Source organism: Eupeodes corollae, chromosome 2 (genome assembly GCF_945859685.1).
Source record: "Eupeodes corollae chromosome 2, idEupCoro1.1, whole genome shotgun sequence".
NCBI classification, from domain to species: Eukaryota; Metazoa; Arthropoda; class Insecta; order Diptera; family Syrphidae; genus Eupeodes; species Eupeodes corollae.
Window position 1 is genome coordinate 123,944,582 of NC_079148.1, and position 18,465 is coordinate 123,963,046.

Genomic DNA, 18,465 nt, shown 5'->3' on the forward strand with positions numbered 1-18,465 from the left:
TTTTTGTAGAGCTTCGTGAAAGACCCTAGAGCACTTAAAAACCAACATTCGTTATGTCTGAGAAACCGCCCAATATTTGCCATAAAATAGTCGAATATTACATCAAAAGAATCGATGCTTGCTTAAGACTTTCTATTTGGTGAAATAGATTCATTGCAGACCCAGATACTTTAGATGTTATTATTTTATACTTATTCATTTTCTAATAATCCACTAAGACTTCAAGTATTTGAAATCAAACATCTCCTACCTTCAATTTGAATAAAACAAAATCGTATTCAAAATATCCAATTTCATAAGTTAGCCTTGTCATCGGTTTCTGTAAACGTATACCCATTCATCCAGAAATACCTTTCATCAATGATGATGAATGTTTTATATAATCTTAAGTCAGTTCCCATGTACTCCAGAGCCCATTCAGCGATTACACAGCACCGTTGTCTGTGGTCATTTTCCTTTCAGGTCTTAGGTTCCTTAAAATGTTTAGATTTACAGGCCAAAAGTCAGAACGCTTTAATCATCAAGCAATGGGCAGTGAAAGGCTTCGTATTCTCAGAAACTCTATAATTTGCTATGCCGATCTTGCTTTTTGTCAATATACGAGTTCGTGTTTGTTCATTATTTAAATTATCAGTATACTCATTTTGTTCCGAAGCACTTTCAAAACCGTCTTTAACAATACTTGTGTTTTGTTGGAAAATCTGTCAAAGGTATAGTAGGATTTAACACGAATAAAAAAAACAATATGCGCAGTACGAATACTATCGATAAAAGCTAAAGTAGAATTTTACTTCGGATGGGTTTTTGATATTTATACGATTCGCGAATGGATCTTATGTGGTACTATTGATATTGCAATTGTATCTCGATGGCTGTGTTCGTTAAGTATGTGTGCATTTGGAATTATGTGTTTTTCGTTGGGGAAAAAATCAATCTGTTACTGGTGATATTATTTATTTTTTTTAGTGAAAATGGACTAACTGGGCTTATATTGCAAGAGAAATTAATAAAAAAGATAATTAAGTATTGCTATGTTTCCAGCAAGGGTTTACCACAGTTTAGATTAAATAAATTAAATCTTTTTGGTGTTTCCACCGCAAGAAGATTAAAAAATGATTAAGTTTGGCAGCACTTTCTAAAATGCAAATGGTGTTTCGATGTTTCTTATGAAGTGTTAAATAATAAAGAACAGAATAGTTTAACACCATATAAGAATATGCTACCTATTACAAGTGCATTTTTTAATTGATAAAAACAAAACTATATTTTTTGTACACAAACATGCAAATAAACAGACCATAATGCGTTATCTCTAAAACCAACTCCTCCACACAGGTTTTTCTTCAAAAATTTTGACTCTACTTGATTCAGGTGTATAAAGAATTGAGGCTCGCATCAAGCTCGCTTCAACACCACATGTTAATGTAGTAGTCTACGAGCAAACCCCCTTCTTGAATTTTTTATTTTATTTCAAATTGTTTCGTTAAAACTCTGAAATCGATTATCACCTTACACAAAAGTATTTTCTTAATTTTGATAGTGAACTATGAAAAATCAGCTTACATGATTCACCCTAGTCTAAATTTTGCTATTTTTTGATAAATTATTCTGGCAAATATTCAATTGTACCAACTGTCAAATAGAAAAACTGGACTACTGCTAATCTAATCATTGTATGGTTAAAAGCTTTATTCTTCCATTGTGATTTGACAGAGCATTCTTAGAAAATGAAAGCTTATGTGGTAGATGTAGTTTCAACTATTATCAACTATTAAATAAAAAGTGTGAAAACTACGTTAAGAAATGATTTTCAAGAATACACAAACAACATTTGTTTTATGTTGAAGAAAAAAGCTCACAATTTTAAACGATTTATTAAAATCTTTAAGCCGTTTTACTAGTTCATTATGTTATGAAGATAATTATTTAACCAGTATTAAACCATTTTAATATCGCTTACACATTGAGTTTAAATTAGAAAATTACTGTTTCAACTTGTACGGTATTTAATTAAACCTGTAGATGCAATCAATTTCAGCTTAATTTTAGGCATTTTCTGCTTTCCTTAATTACGGACAAATTTTCTTAAAGTTGAGAATATAATTGACGTTTGGTAGCTTCGAATGCTCACCAAGTTTCTTAAGCTTGGTTTTTCTTTGCATGAATTGCACGTAATTCCTGCTTCACAATAATGCTCTTCAGACTTATTTGCCTAAGCTTTTGCTGATTGTCCAATAATTATTGCAATACATTTTAAAGTTCGATTAATTTATTATAACAACAATGATCATTAAATTTGTAACCCTCACTTTTGTATATTTTTAATTGACAAAACTAATTTGTCTTATTATTGCTTATTCATTCTCTAAACCACAATCTTTGGTGATTAATTAAGTTAACGTCATTTAGCTGATTGCAGTTAGGCCAAGTAATAAGAGTATTAAGAAATTAACTAATTTGCTTAATCCATATGACTTGTGAGGTTCTGAGATTATATAATAACAATGTAACTTCCTCAGACTAAGGTTTGTATTTTTAACACTAGCTTTAAAGAATACTAGCACGTAATTTGAAGTGAGATTAAACAGTTTAAATTTAAATTTAAAGTTTAAAAGTCACTCAATTAGCTAACATTTGCCTATGCTGTTGCAATAATCATTTGATAAACATTTTGAAGCGACTCAAAATACGAACGTTTGTTTAAAAAGAAGCAGCTGCCTAAATACAAATTTGAGTTCTTCAGTTTTTATTCCGTTTGCAAAATGTAATGAATACTTCTATTGAAAATGTAAAATACTAATTTGGCCTAAGAATAAAGCTGGGCTTCCACAGGGAAGTGTTCTTTCTCCAATTCTCTTTTTGTTATTAGCTGTTCAAGACTAAGACTTCTTTCAAGGCTTTAATTTTTAGTGTTTTTTGTCAGTTTTATAAACTTGTTCGTATTTTTGGCCTTTTAGTATATTAACTTCGAAATTTAACATTTTGTTTTGTATTTTCTTACTCACGTTTCGCTTCTATATCTTTTTACTAAAAAAAAATACTTTCATTGTTAACCCTTAGTACTTTTGAAGTCACTTCACTTTCACAAAAGATCTCTTTTTTTATTTTCTGATCTGAAAAACTGACATTTTCTTTAATAAACAAAAATTTAAATTCTATGTAATTTGAAAATAGTGTTTTTTTCCTTTAAATATTTCTGTTTTATATTTTTACACTTTCTCGCGGCAATAAGTTATTATAATATTTATTTATTATTTTTTTTTTTTCTTAAAATTTTGTATTTTATTTTTTCTGTTTTGTATTTTAAATTTCTACTTTTATGTTCCATAAATATTCGTTGCATGAGATTCTTCTTAATTTTAATTAAAAATATTTCTTTCTTTGTTGTTTATTGAAAAAAAAAAATTCAATTAAAAATAAAGTATTGATAATAAATAATAATTTTTTTTATTTTATTTTTTTAAATGTAAAAATAATAATATTTTCTTCTATATCATTCATTGTGGACTACTAGCTATAGACTTCCTAAACTACACGCTAATTGTTAGCATTATTTCTTTTATTTTTGTTGAATTTTTAAAATCTATGTTTATTTTTTTGAAAAATATTTGTTTTTGTTTTTTGTAATTTAAATATGTAAATAATTTTTTTTGTTAATTTTTATAATTTTTTGTATATAGTCTAAATATTTTTTTTGTAATTAATTTCCAAATCGAAACAAAGGGTTCTTACTGTGTGTGTGTGTGTTAGTGTGTTTTTGTGTCTTTTTATATTTGACTTAGTGTATGTGTGAGTGTGTTCGTGTGCCTTAGTATTTACAGTGATTAACCGCAATTCGCTGGATTTTATTGCTTTGACATTACAGGTAGAACCTTTTTTTTATATTTTTTGGGAGGGGTTCGACTTACCTGACACTTAACTGTTTTGTTGAGATTACGCTACAATGATGTCGTCATCGTTGTCTTCACTGCTGTTCTCACTTCCACTCTGATCCCTTTGGCAAGCCGACTCTAGGTGCTTATTGAGATATGACTTGAGGGCAAAGGTCTTGCTGCAGCGTTGACACTTGAAATTCTTGCAACCCGAATGGGTTTGCATGTGGGCCCTGAGGTTTGATCTGTCAGCGAAGGCCTTGCCACAATGGACGCAGCCGTATGGCTTTTCGCCAGTGTGTGAACGCAGATGCCCCTGTAAGAGCCAGGGTCTTGAGAACAACTTGCCACAAATCTCACAGCTGTGCGACAATTTATGAGTTAGGAGATGCATGGCAAGGGCCGGCATGGACACATACGCCTTGCCACATGTATTGCACTTTTTGGCCGACTGGGAGTCCAGGCTGCGATGTGTCTGTCTGTGGCGGGACAAATTGCTCGAAGTGGCGTACTGCCTGCCGCAGTCATTGCACTTGTACGAGCCACGCTTCTTCTTCAAATAGATTTCCATGTTGATGGGCTTGCGACCTTTGGAGCGCCCATCGGTCATCGATGAAATTATCGGTTTCTCTTTCTTGATTTTCATCAACTCCGTGCCCCAGAGACTGTGATCGCCGCGATTGGATGATTCCGATGATGAGGATGTCAGGGCTGAACAGGTCGATGAGGACGAGGACATATCGATGTCGACATCTGAGGAATGGTCGGAATTTGGCGGCGTAAGCGGTGAGCAGTTTTCGGCGTTGTTGCTCTCATAAGAACTACTGATGTAGCGGATTTTGGATGATGTTGCAATTGACTTGGTGGTGCCACTAATGGCAGAGTGATGATGGTTCTGGTGATGATGATGATGGTGACGGTAGTCACTGTTGGAAGAATTCGAGATCTCTTGCATGACCGGAGCGTGGGTGACGACGTAGTTCGGGATGCCATTGTCCTGTTGCAGAATAGTGACCACACATGGTGCCGGCAACGGAGGTAGACTCTGCGACAGCGACAGCAAGTCATGAGCGGCTTCGGTTTCTTCGATGCTTCTCTCACGGTATATCGACTGTGGCTCGTTTTTAACGGTCACTACTGGTGCAGGCTTCTCTAGCTGCTTGGGAGTGGTTTTTTGTGCGGGTGGGGCATAGAAAATCACTTGCCCTCCAGATGAACTTGCTCCATCAACCCTCGATGGAAACAGCCGGCTATTGTTGATGGTGGTTGTGGTGGTGGTGGAGGTGGTGCTCTTAATGGCACTTACCGCGATCACTTTGGCATTCGGTGGACCGTCTCCTGCGATAGGAGGAAGTCCGCTTCGTTTCATCAACTCGGGCAGGTCATGGGTTGATGCTGCTGTTATTATCGTCTCTTTTAATGATGATGTTGCTGATTCTCCAGTACGTTGTTGTTGTTGCTTTGGCACGATGACGACTTCTGTTACCGACAATGATTTCGAGGACGATGACGATGACGTTGGGGGCGAGGATGAGTTGGAATAAATTCTGGATAACTTTTCTTTGTTGACAGCGGTAAGCATGGCGCCACCGTAACCACCCTTCAAACGCTGCTGTGGTGAATCCTCTGCAAAAGACAAAGACAAAAAAAATAAAAATATGAAAAACAAGATAAGAGGATTTTCCGGTGAAAATTAAAATAGCAGAAAAGTGATTAAAACCCAAAAAGGGAAAACAAAGTAAACTAGAACCACCATCACTCCGTTCGCTATACTGCCGAGCTGATGCACAGCGGAAACGAGGATAATTACTGTTATTTTTTTCTTTCTTTTTTCATATTTCCCTGTTTTGTGTTAAATAAACTGTTTCATCCTGCCCTAGAGTTGAAAGATTTTCCAAAACACACACAATCACACACAGAAAGGAGGGCATAAATATAGAAACACAAAAATAACGGAAACCCACCAGTAGTGAACTTTCTGTCTCCCTAAAAACATAACCAAAAAAAAAAGATTCGAAATAAACACAACAAATTTGGCACAAGATACAAAAAATTATAATCACACAAAAGAGCGACGACAAACATCATGGATGGATTACTTAGAAAAATGGCGGGCGGAAGGATATATAATGATTGAGAGAGAGATGATGGGAGTGCGGGAGGTTGGGACGTATAGGTAGTGATGGAGGTCGACACCGACGACGACGACGGGGGCGACGAACAGCAAAAACAGCAGCGGTAGTTGGGTGGAAATATGTTCACTAGCATTATCATCCACTTTCTGGATTCAATGTGGTGAATCCTTGTGTCGCAACTGGTTTTTTTGGCACACAAAATTTACAAAATATTTATGTATGTATGAAAAAAATCAACAAGAATAATAATCATCCATGTTACAGAACATCCGTCGAAGTAATTTTTTGTATCAAGTCAACATAACACTCGAGTAACGGAAAAAACAACCAAACCCGTTTTTGATAAAATGTTGAAACAAATTTTTGAGAAAAAGGGAAATGAACTTTAAATTTGAAGGCGACTATAGACAGTAAATGAAAGGATTCTCCTTAAATGCGTTAGCCAAGTGAGTTAACCCATCAGCAATTTCACAAGTTTTGTTAGAAAATTTCAAATCACTTTAAATCCTTTTGCTAGTATTGTTGCTAATTTCGAGTTCTAACATGAAAAATAGTTGAAATAAGATGTCCTGTCAAATATGCACTTGAATATAATTTAAATGACTCTGAATTAAAATAAAACAAAACAAAAAATATTGTACATACATATTCAAAGTAAAACAAGTTCAACCATAGAAAGTAATCATCAGAAATAGTTTTCTGTTATATATTTTATGTGCCGTTATATTGTGTCCTTGTGCAGGAGCAAAGCTAAATAGGTAACATATTATAGCACAGTTTTCTTTTTTTGATGGTCTTTGTTTTTTGAAACAACGAAGTAATCAGAAAAATGTATTGGAAATTCAATTGTGAATTGTTGGCATGAAAAAGAGAGAGAAGTCTTACATATATTGTATATCCGTATAGTATTGAAATTTGGCAGAGTTTTGAGTTTTGTTAAAGGTCAGCGATTTATTAAGGTTGTCTTTTGGTTGAAGGGCACAACATATCATATAAATGTGGATTGGACATTTGAGGCATTGATTGACATACTTTATTATTGCTTACTTTGATTTTGATTATTTTGCTTTGCCTTACTTGTAGTCATGTACATACATAAATAAATTGTTGTATAATGTTTCTAAGGGAAAAACATCAATTGTTCCAAAGGAAATTTTATGGAATAGGATTTTGACTTTCATTTACTTATAACGAACGGGTAACACATATTGGTTTTATTTAGGTACTACTTTTATAAATGGGCTGAATATAATTATTTAAATGTAGTTTCTGTGTCATTTGAAATGGAAAAGTCCGTTTTTTTGATAAACTTTCTTGTCAACAATTGAAATATGAATTATTGGTTAGTCGAAAGCAGTGGAATAATGAATTTATTTTATAAAGACGCTGTTTTAATATTGCTCTATCATTATGTTTTCGTTTTAGTTTCCACTCTATATATTTCATTAGGGCAAAAGTCTAGACTAGAAGTTTAAAACTACAAATGGAAATCAGTTTGTCTTTTAAAGACAAATATTTTTTAAATTCCTATAAGGCTCAAGGTGATTCCAAAATCTGGTAAACAATTTTTTGTAACTGTTAAAATTAAATAAACTTGCGTTTTCAAAAAACTATTTTTACTCGCCACATAAAGAAATATCGATGGTAAAGATGTCAAAAAAAAAAGAGGTTTCTCAATTCCGTGTGTCTGTCTGTCTTGTTATTTTAGGACTAAAAATTATAGGAGTTTTTGGTTATAACTCGAATTTTTTCAGAAACGAACTGACAATATATTCACATTGGTTCTTTCAGTTAAAAAAAAAATATTTGTATGTTGCACCAGGAGAGTACCCCTCAAAGTACCGTTATTTTGTCTTCTCAAAAACTAATAAACCGATTTCAATAATTTTCTGCACAAGCTCTTATACTGTCGTCACTATTTTTTTTATTCAAAACAAAATATAAACTATTTCAATAAACGGGCACTCATCCGAATAAAGCACTTAATAACTGCATACTAAAAAAATATTTTAAACTAAAATTATAAAAGAGGCCGGGATGCCGACACTAATAACTTCTAATCCCGTCTAATAATTTGTCTTGATTATTTTTATTTTTTATTTTTTGTAAGAAAACTGTCGATTCGATTTTCTCAAAATATCACTAAACGTTGAAAACAATTTTTCTTATAAGACAAAATTAGTTTAAAGCTTACTTACTTACTTAAGGTGGCGCTGCAGTCCTGTGTGAACTAGTGCCTCACCCAACAACCTTTTCATTTTTCAATCTATCTCGATCCCTAGCTAGATGTCTCCAGTTTCGCGCTCCAAGCTGGGTGAGGTCACCTTCCACTTGTGCGCACCACCTGATCCGCGGTCTTCCTCTATTGCGCAGTCCTGTGGGTGTGGATTTGAAGACTTTCCGGGCCGGAGCATTGGTTTCCATGTGCTCTACGTGACCCAGCCATCTTAGTCGTTGGACTTATACCCTTCTGGATAAGTCTACGTCGCTGTACAGCCCGTACAGCTCGTCGTTCCATCTTCTTCTCAACTCCCCTTCGATGCATACGGGACCGTAGATCACACGAAGAACTTTTCTCTCGAAGCGACCCAAGGTGCTTTCATCCGCTTTTGTCATAGTCCATGCTTCTGCACCGTATAGCAGGACGGGGATGATAAGGGTCTTATTCAGCAACACTTTGTTCCCTCGAGAGAGGACTTTAAAACTCAATTGCTTTCTTAGTTCAAGGAAACAGCGGTTAGCAAGAGTTATTTTACTTTTCATCTTAGCGCTGGTGTTGTTTTCTGCGTTTACAGCGGATCCTAGGTAGACGAAGTCCTTAACTAACTCAAAGTTAGGTAAGTCGATGGTGACGTATTGACCAAGACGTCGGTGTTTTATGCCCTTTCTTGACGACAGCATGTACTTTGTTTTGCCCTCATTAACCGTAAAACCCATTTTTGCCGGCTCTGCCTCAATACTCACAAAAGCCCCATTGACATCACGCTGAGTTCTTCCAATTATGTTAATGTCATCAGCATATGCTAGTAATTGGACAGACTTTTGAAAGATAGTGCCTCTAGTGTTGACGTGTGAGCTCTGCACTATTCTTTCCAGCACGATGTTAAAAAAACCACTTGACAGCGCATCACCTTGTCTTAAACCTTTTTTGACATCGAAAGGTTCTGTTAAGTTGTTTCCAACCTTTATGGAGCAGCGTGAATTCTCCATGGTCATCCTGCACAAACGGACGAGTTTGGCAAGGATGCCGAAAATAGACATGGCTCTATACAGCTCGACCCTGTATATGCTGTCATATATGGCCTTGAAATCGATGACAAGATGGTGGGTGTCGATTTGGTGTTCTTGGGTTTTTTCCAGGATCTGCCGTAATGTGAATATTTGATCAACTGTGAACTTTCCTGGTCTAAAACTACACTGATAAGGACCTATCAGGTTGTTGACGATGGGCTTTAGACGTTCACATATTATGGCAGAGAAGATTTTATAGCCGATGTTAAGTAGACTGATTCCTCTATAGTTGGTGCAGTTTAGAGGGTCTCCTTTTTTCAGGATCGGGCAAACAATACTGAGGTTCCATTCATTAGGCATGCTTTCTTCCCACCATATCTTACAAATAAGTTGGTGCATGCTCCTAACCAACTTATCTCCAGCTGCTTTAAAGAGCTCGGCACTCAAGCCATCCGCTCCAGTGGCTTTATTAGATTTCAGCTTAGATATGCCAATCTTTACTTCGTCTAAGTCGGGAGGACGGGATTGTTGTCTTTTGTCGTCTATGTTGAATGGATCATCCTCCCTGACAGCGGAATTCAGTTCGTCGTCGCCATTATACAGTCTGCAGAAGTGGTCCTTCCATATCCTCAGCATTGACTGCGGTTCCACTATGATGTTTCCACTTTCATCTTTGCAGCCTTCGGTTCTAGGTTTATGTACCTGTGAATTTCGTTTCACCTGTTCATAAAACTTTCGAACTTCATTCCTGCTTTTAAACCTCTCACCATCTTCGACCGCACGCTTCTCATGCCCTCTCTTTTTCCTTCTGAGAAGTCGGCGTTCCTCTCGCCTCTTCTGCTCATATAGCTCATGAGCAGCTCTCGTCCTTTAATGCAGCGCCGCTTTGCGTGCCTGTTGTTTGGCTGCATTTGCCTGCCGACATTCCTCATCAAACCAGGGGTTCCATGTTGGTGGCTGTTTGAAACCCAGCACATCAGAGGCGGCTTCTCTGAATGCATCTTGGCAATGTTGCCACTGGTTTTTGATACATTGTGTTGGAGACAGAGAACTTCGAGAGAAGTTACTTGTAACTCGGTCGGAAAAGTATTTGGCGATCTTTTGCGATTGTAGTCGTTCGACGTTGTACCTTCTCCCAGCACCTCTCTGTTTTGCCTTGGGTCTGGAAATCCGAAGTGCTACCTTGGCTACAACGTGGTGGTGGTCCGAGTCGATGTTAGCTCCTCGAAAGTTCGTACGACGTACATTCATGATGCTGGAAGCGTGTCTGGCGTCGATCGCAATATATATATAGATTGATCTGGAGAAGACCAAGTTCCTTTGTAGATGTTGAGGTGTGGAAAACGCTGGCTGCCATGACGTTTCGCCCCGCAGCAAAATCTATGAGCCTGAATCCGTTGTCGGAATTGTTGTCGTGCAGGCTGTTCTTCCGATTATTCCACCAAAGATGTCTTCCCTTCCTAGCTTGGCATTAAAATCGCCCAGGACTATTTTAATATCGTAGATAGGGCACTGCTCATATGTTTTGTCTAGGAGCTCGAAGAACATATCTTTGGTGTTGTCGTCTTTTTCTTCTGTGGGGACATGCGCGCATATCAGGGTAATGTTGCCGAATTTAGAAATGATGCCTATGGTCATAAGGCGCTCATTGATGCACATATAGTGCAAGACTTCTTGCCTAAGTCTGGCGGCAATGACAAAGCCACATCCAAATAAGCGCTGTTGGTTTTCGTGGTAGCAGTCACCATAGTAAATATCGTAGTTTTTCATCCTCCTTTTTCCCGGCCCATCTCATCGTATATTCTGGATGGCGGTGATGTCTGCTTTATAGGAGTCTAGGGCCTCCGCTAATTCTTCGGCCGCATGTGGTTTGTTAAGGGAGCTAACATTCCACGCTGCATATCCGAAGTTCGTTGTCCTTTATTCGTTTGCATTTATTGTCAACAGTAAATCGGTCCGTATCCGAGGCTTGTTGGTGCTTCGCAACTATGAAAGCTTTAACGTGACCAGGAAGTCACCCCGACTGCACAACCCCCAACCTGGAGGGCCAGATCCTTAGTATGACTCCAAGGATGGGGAGCCGGATAAAACCGCTAGTTATAGGCCTGGGATTTGAATAAGTCGAAGAAGCCCTATAAAGTGTTCAAAGCTATAATCACAAATTTTTGAAAAGATATTTGAGTGGAGAATCAATTTTTATCAACTATAATTTATTATTTCGTAAGTTTTTACTAAACAAAAAACTGTCAATTCGATTTTTCTCAAACTTTTATCAGATGTTAAAAACATTAATTTTCCTTGCTCAAAATTATTTTTGACAAAAAATTTCTAACAATTTTCGAAATTAGAACTTAGTAAATAAAAGTTGTTTTATTTTTTTAAATGATTCTAAAATTCGTCAAGACAAACTTTTATGGGTACATTTTTTAATTTTAAAATATATGTAAGTTTTATTTGAAAATAGAACATTTAGATACAAGCGCAAGTTTGTGAAAACCAGTAGTGCACTTTATTTTAACATATTTTGGGATAGCTACATAAGTTTTATTTTTTACAATTTCTGTACTAAATTCTTAAATCTTCAGCTATTGATAATGTTTGTCTTTTAAATTTGATAAATTTCTCACGGCAAAAATTAAGATTTACATATGTTTTGATGTGAATTACTATTACACTTTTTAAGCTTTGTAATTTCTTCAGAATAGAAAGCCAGAAAGCTCCAGCACATCATGATTTTTAAAAGTATTTGACATATGAGTTTTCGAGCCTCCCTTGATATGAGTACATGACGAAACTTAAGTTATTTGTCTTTATTACAGTTGTTAACAAAATTTAAAAGTTTAACGTTATAAAATGGTTTTTACATGGAATTCAATTAAACGCAATAATTTTCATTATTTATTCTAAATATACCTGACAACTGGCCACTTTAGCTTAGGTTAAAGTGGCTGTCCATGATGGACTCAGACACACTTAGGCCAGTTTAATAGCCCACTGCGATACCACATGAATCTTGAGGCTTCCTCCTAAGCTCAATGAAACCAGTTTATGTCCCTTACCAAACGTGAGAGGCTTATTATGCTAATATATTTTAGATCGATTAGATCTGAGCTAGAGCAAGGCATGTAAAGGGAAGGTGAAGAACTGTTTCCTGCAGTTTCTGCAAAAGTCATTTTTCCTTTCCTATTAGACAGTATTCCGGTTATGACACCAATTATCGAGCTTATATTATGCGATCTGCTTAGAGATAGCAATCACCTTTTTTTTGTGACTTGACACGTGGTGATGTTGTTCCACCTGGTGTTTGCCTTCTTCATAGCGTCTTGCATTAGCAACAGTTTACAAGTAGCGATTGGTATGCCAGCATTTGCCAAACGTGGTAGGATGGGCTGCACTGTGCCGTTCCTGGAACATGGAATGTCTCTATGACCCGGCACCTAGAGAAGATCGACAGTTATGGACTGTTATAGAGTTTGTAGAGACAGAGTCCAGAGATTTGATGCAGCCTGACTATCAGAGAAAATACGGGTATCAGATGTTTATATCACGATTTCTTTAAGCCAAGACAAGACTTCTTTTATCGCCAAAAGTTCCATCTGGAACACGCCACAGTGATTGGGAAGGCGGATTGAGAGACTTTATTTCAGTCGTTCAGAGTTCACACCTCCACCAACCTTGTCTTTTGTTTTTGAACCATCTATGTAAAAATGGATTGACTCGTCTTCAAGGAATGCCCTATCCTCCCAGAAATATGTGGGAGGTATAGAAATCTGGAAATTTCTGTCGAATTGCAGTTGGGAGGATGATGTAGACTATGTGCTTTGGAATTAATTTTAATACCTAAGAATAACGGAGTGGCCAATGCTTTTGTTAGTCCACTGTAACGAAGCTTTAAGGCAAATAGCAGAGCTTGCAGCTATTCGTTTGCTAAATATATCAAGAGGTGTTAGGAAGGTAGCATTGTTTTAATAAATAATTACCAAAAAGTTCAAATTTGATAACATTTTATAAAATTTTTAATATCGTATCTTCTTAATATAAAACAACTACAATTTTTGGTAGAGTATGACCATTTCTTACTTTCAATATTAATTTATGTTCCGCATACGCCCCAGTGCACTTATTTATAATAAATTACAAAAAATGCGTTTTTCATGTGCTGTAATTTGTTGTTTTCAAAATACAAGCATTCAGTTGATTGAACTTTTAGTACTTGAAGGTGTTTTCGTTAACAATAAAACAAAAAAATCCAAAGCTACAATAATTAAAAAAATAAAATTAAATATTTTACAAGCAATTCAGTCGTGATTTTATTTCACTGCGTGCAATAAATTATATTGTTAAACTTAAAACTATTCAATAAAATCGCTTGTTTATTTTATAAAACAATAAAACAGAAATTAATATTTTTTCTCCACGAGACGGTGATGTAGCCAGCACCGACGACGCCGCCGCCGCCACCATATCCATTGTTAAAGTGAAAAATAAATTGAATGGATTTAAAAGTCCTAACTTTATTATGAAAAAAAAAAATAAAAAATAACCCTTCATCCAACTCATCCTTTTATGGTTATTTTTGTTTGTGTATGAATTTTTCTTTTTTATTTCAACAATGATGCATTCAATTTTCGAAACACCTCGCACACTCTCGTCTCCTCTCTATCATAGAATAAATATCTGCATTCGTGTAATTAATAGAACCAACACCGAACATTCCAGGACAGTAGTTGGGCGTCATGCCGTGCTGAACAACAGGCACTTCCAATAATTCACCAGGATATGCATGTGTAAATATTTTCTGACCACAAATGAGTCCGTTTTTTTTTTTGTTTTTTAAATTTGTATGATTTTTTTGTATAAATATTGTTTTAACTGAGCTGTTCATGTGCTTCAGAATTTCATTTCAGTCCTGAATTTCTTCTTTTGGTCGTTACCGAAATTATTGGCAAATAAAAATATGGCCTATACACTCTTGTTTTTTCTTTTGGGGTTTGTTGTGTTATTTTTAAAAAAGGCTTTGTTCGTTAAAAAACGAACCCCAACCGTGAAGGGATATGGTTTTCGTGTACCTCACTATATGCAGCCCAACGCCAATTCAATATACACTGAAAAAACGGTGGAGAAGGTGGAAAAAAAGGACACGCAGCCATAACTTTCGTTTTTATGCCGACGTGGGTGTTTATATTGCACGTAGCCAATTAATTTAATTTCTGTGTGCAGCAGCAACAGCAACAGCAGCAGTTGCAGTACCTTTCCCATATATAGTGAGTGGTGGCTTTGGTTAAATGCCATTTGCATTGCACCAATGTTGGCTATATGGTTTTTTTCTTGTTGTTGTTGGTTTTACTGTGTGTTTGCCGCGACACCAATGTTCGTCCTGGCTAAACGCAAAATTATTTATTTCACCTTGGCGATGGGCGGGCGGTTGTCCTGGGCTTTTTGGATTGAGGGTTGGTGTAAAAGAATAACTTTTCAATAAACCATTTATAAGCGGTTTTCAAATACAGAACTCTATATTTGGTATGAGGTTTTCAAAACCTACTGATGGGGGATTTATGAGGAATTAGAAAATAATTAGTGTTTACACGGTTATAATCTGGAACAAGTGCTAATTGAATAACAGCTCAGGTGGTGTGGTGTGATTTGTCATTTTATAAAAATTAAATTATATTGAGTGTGTTAAGCTTCTAATACACAAAGATTGATTAAAAACCTAAGGGAAGGGGTTCAAGAGACTTAACAGTGTGTATGTTTCAGAACCCTGTATCTTTTAGTTCTTTATGCGAAAGCATTTAACTGCTTTTATCACTGTACATAAATCTATTTATATTTTAATTATTTAAGTTTTTCCGATTAATTAATTATTGGTGAAAATAATTGACATCGAAGTGAACATCACACAAGTTTTTACCATTAAATCTCTGTTTGGGTGTTTGTATGTATGCAAATGTGTTACAAATATCCTTTAGCAATATGGTAGCTGTATCATGAGAGGTGATCAACTGACACTTTCATTTTGACTTGAGATATATGTAAATTTATTTTGTAACAAGAACACATAACATATAATGTACCTGAAGGCAAAAAATTTACATTTGAAGTCAGGACACGCAGTTAAAGAAAAAAACAAAACAAATCAATTTGTCTCAGCACAAAAGAAACAATTTTGAGGAGTTAAATGACTACGTTCGTATTATAATAAGGTTAATTAGGGTACACACCGCTCCTATTTTGCTGACTCGATGGCCACTTTTTGTAGCAAGGATTCATTTCAATCTATATAGCTTAAGTAATTTGATTGACATACATATATAGCTTTTTATTTACAATTGAAGTGACAGACGATGGTGGAAATGTCATCCTAGGCAAGATGTCGCATCGTTTATAAAGCACCAGCCTCTGCGATGTGTACACTTTAATTTCTACGATGCCACGATAAATTCCGTTGGCCAAAAGAGCTATGAGAATTTATATATGTATACAGTTCCAATATTCGCCTCTATGTCTATGATTTTAAATTCAATCACACCCCTTTTCATCAACGACAGAGACACTAACTTACCCGCTTATATTCGGTCCGTTTCGAAGTTTATAGAGATAGTTAAAAAGAGGGTGACAAATATAAAGAAATAATACGATGGGCTATTTGTTCACCCCAAAATATAGAGTCGATATAAATGTGCACATCACTTCTACTATACCTCCATACCTGCTAATGGCATCCTTGGAGCATTGTCTATAAAGTTTACGCTTCACGAATTATCCTTGAGCATACTTAATAAAGCCGTTTGTGTATTATAAAATCTATAGTCATGCACATATACTATCTATTGTATAGTCTTTATCTATTGGCTAAGTTTATTGGTGTGAAGGGAGAAGGATGATTGTCTGCGCGTGTTATGAATATTTACGCATCCTGTTGCACTGTATGCTTTCTTGTAGCTATGTGTATAATGTATAGAGAAGTGGTGGTGGCGGCAGCTATGGGGGTGAATTTTTAATTTAAGCTCTTCAATTTGCCTTATCAAAATATCTATCTTTCTATCTATCTATTAGATTTGCCCTAGACTATGTGTCCAAAGGATTCATAAAATATCATAGTCAAGGATAAGTTTGAAGACAAACTTTTGGCCTTTGAATATTTGAAAAAAATCTTTGCTAAGTATGAAACTCGCTTTTGTTTCGATAGAAAAACGATAAATCGTTTTTATTGGAGTGAAAATCGAAGTTTTTGTAAGATGGTACATGTTGCTTTTAAACTCAGAATTACTTAATTTTGTATGTCCACATTGATTCACATCGTTTTTTCAAAACTTGAAGCTATTTTTGAAATCAATACAATATTTCAACTTTATCAAAAGATTTTCTTTTTTAAAAAAACAAAGCTTTTCTGCATATCAACCCTTGGCTATTATTTATACCATTGGGTCAGTTCGAATCCTCTTCTCACCACCACCATAGCTTGATGAGTGGGAAGTTTTGTGTGTTATGCATGTCTATGGTTCTAGTCTCAATTCTCTATAGTCTATAACATTGAACACAGTTGTTCTGTATATAGAATATAGATTCATCATAAATTCAAAACGCATTCAACTTTTGAAACCATAAGACCGTGAAAATAGAATACTGAATCGAATTAATCGATCTTTTTATATTTTTTTGTGAAATTTTAAATGAATTTTATCCTATGGATTGGATATCTCCCATTGTATCTATATAAATGTGAATCTCTCTCATTCACAGTGGGATGTTAAGGTTTAAGTTGCCTTTTTTTTGTTGTTGTATATTTGAAATATAAAATATGAATCAGTATTTAAGAACTGATGTTGGGATAAATCAAACATCGATTTTAGTTATTATAACTGTGTATGAATTTTAAAGAGGTTTTTATTACAAAATCGTGATTTTTTTTGGATTGTTAGTATTGAACTAGGGATTTATTTATATATTTAATATTTATTAAAATGAGTGAAATGAGAGTAAATATTTAAATAGGTCAAATTATCGTTTAAATTATATACTATACATAAAGAAAAACTATTATTTATCATTTAAATTTAATAAGCAGCGATTTCCGTGTATTTTGAGGTAAATTTACAATAATTCCACATTGCTTTATGGAAATATGACATTGACATGACATGACTATGGGTAAATATTTACAGAACCTTAAGTCCGTTGTAATTCGAAAATCATTTATTCTTTAAATAAATCATTATTCTATATCACTAGCAATAAATTCATAAAAGGTTTCATTAATATATTCAATTAAATTACAAAATTATTTTAAAACTATAAATTTGTTAAGTGTTTTGTTTTTCAAGGTTCATAGATTGTCAATTCATTCCTTGCAGAAGGGATATCTAAAAAAACGCGTAAATTCAAGTTTTTCCAATGAGAGTAGTGGTGGTTGTGGTACTTGAGCGTTGGGCTGGTGGTAGTTAGAGCATTGGACAGTCATGCCAGAGGTCTTGGGTTCAACCCCTGCCTGTATCATCTAAAGTTTTTTCACGAGAACTGCCTCTTGCGATAAATTGGCAAATAATCAAAAAGTAATTCTTGTAATAACTTGTCATAATTCCTCTTAAAACTGTAGGTCCCCCCCATCTCTGACTTGTCTGATGCGTAGCAATATGTTTTGTTGGAAATAAATGTTTTCATATCAATACCTTCAAAACATTCAGCCTCTTTTTTAACTTCCCATAGGAAGTTATTGTAATCGGTCCGATTTTTCGTTAGTTGTTTGCATAGGTGACATAGCGTACCAGCAATTTCCAACCATACTCCCGTTCAAAACACGCAAGCATTCTGCCAACGAAAAGAACCTTTTATCAACATGAAGTCTACGGATTTCTTGTACAATAGGACATGTTGCTAAAAAATGGTAAACATCTTCGTTTTGGTTTGAGTTTAATTCCGTATTTTGAATATTAAACTTGTATCAGGAGCAGAAAGGGCCTCATAGAAATAATTATAATCACCCAAAGTTAAATTAAGACGGCTATAGGTTCAAAAACCTTAAATTGCGATGCCCATAAAGCTTCTTGCAAAAAATTTGACCACATCGAGTTTATAGCTGATATGGCTAGTACCAGTTTCTCTTTAATATGATTTTTAAAGTTCAAATTATGAGTGATAGTAAAACCAAGATATTTATACACGCTGACAATTTCAATAGTGGTAGCATTTAATGTCCAATTTTGTATATTATTATCTAAACGGTTTTA

The 18,465-nt window shown here is 35.2% G+C and overlaps 2 protein-coding genes across 3 annotated transcripts in view; one reads left to right on the forward strand and one right to left on the reverse strand.

Annotated features, from left to right (window-relative positions):
* Positions 1–18,465, forward strand: part of LOC129946277 (calcium-binding protein E63-1) — a 435,397-nt gene that overhangs the window by 381,246 nt on the left and 35,686 nt on the right. The window lies entirely within an intron of this gene.
* Positions 3,773–18,465, reverse strand: part of LOC129946269 (homeobox protein prospero) — a 92,496-nt gene continuing 77,803 nt past the window's right edge. For both annotated transcript variants that reach the window (XM_056056400.1, XM_056056401.1), the window contains exon 3: positions 3,773–5,498. In XM_056056400.1, the coding sequence (XP_055912375.1) occupies positions 3,934–5,498 (1,565 nt within the window). In that variant the 3' untranslated portion in view covers positions 3,773–3,933. The remainder of the gene's footprint in view (positions 5,499–18,465) is intronic.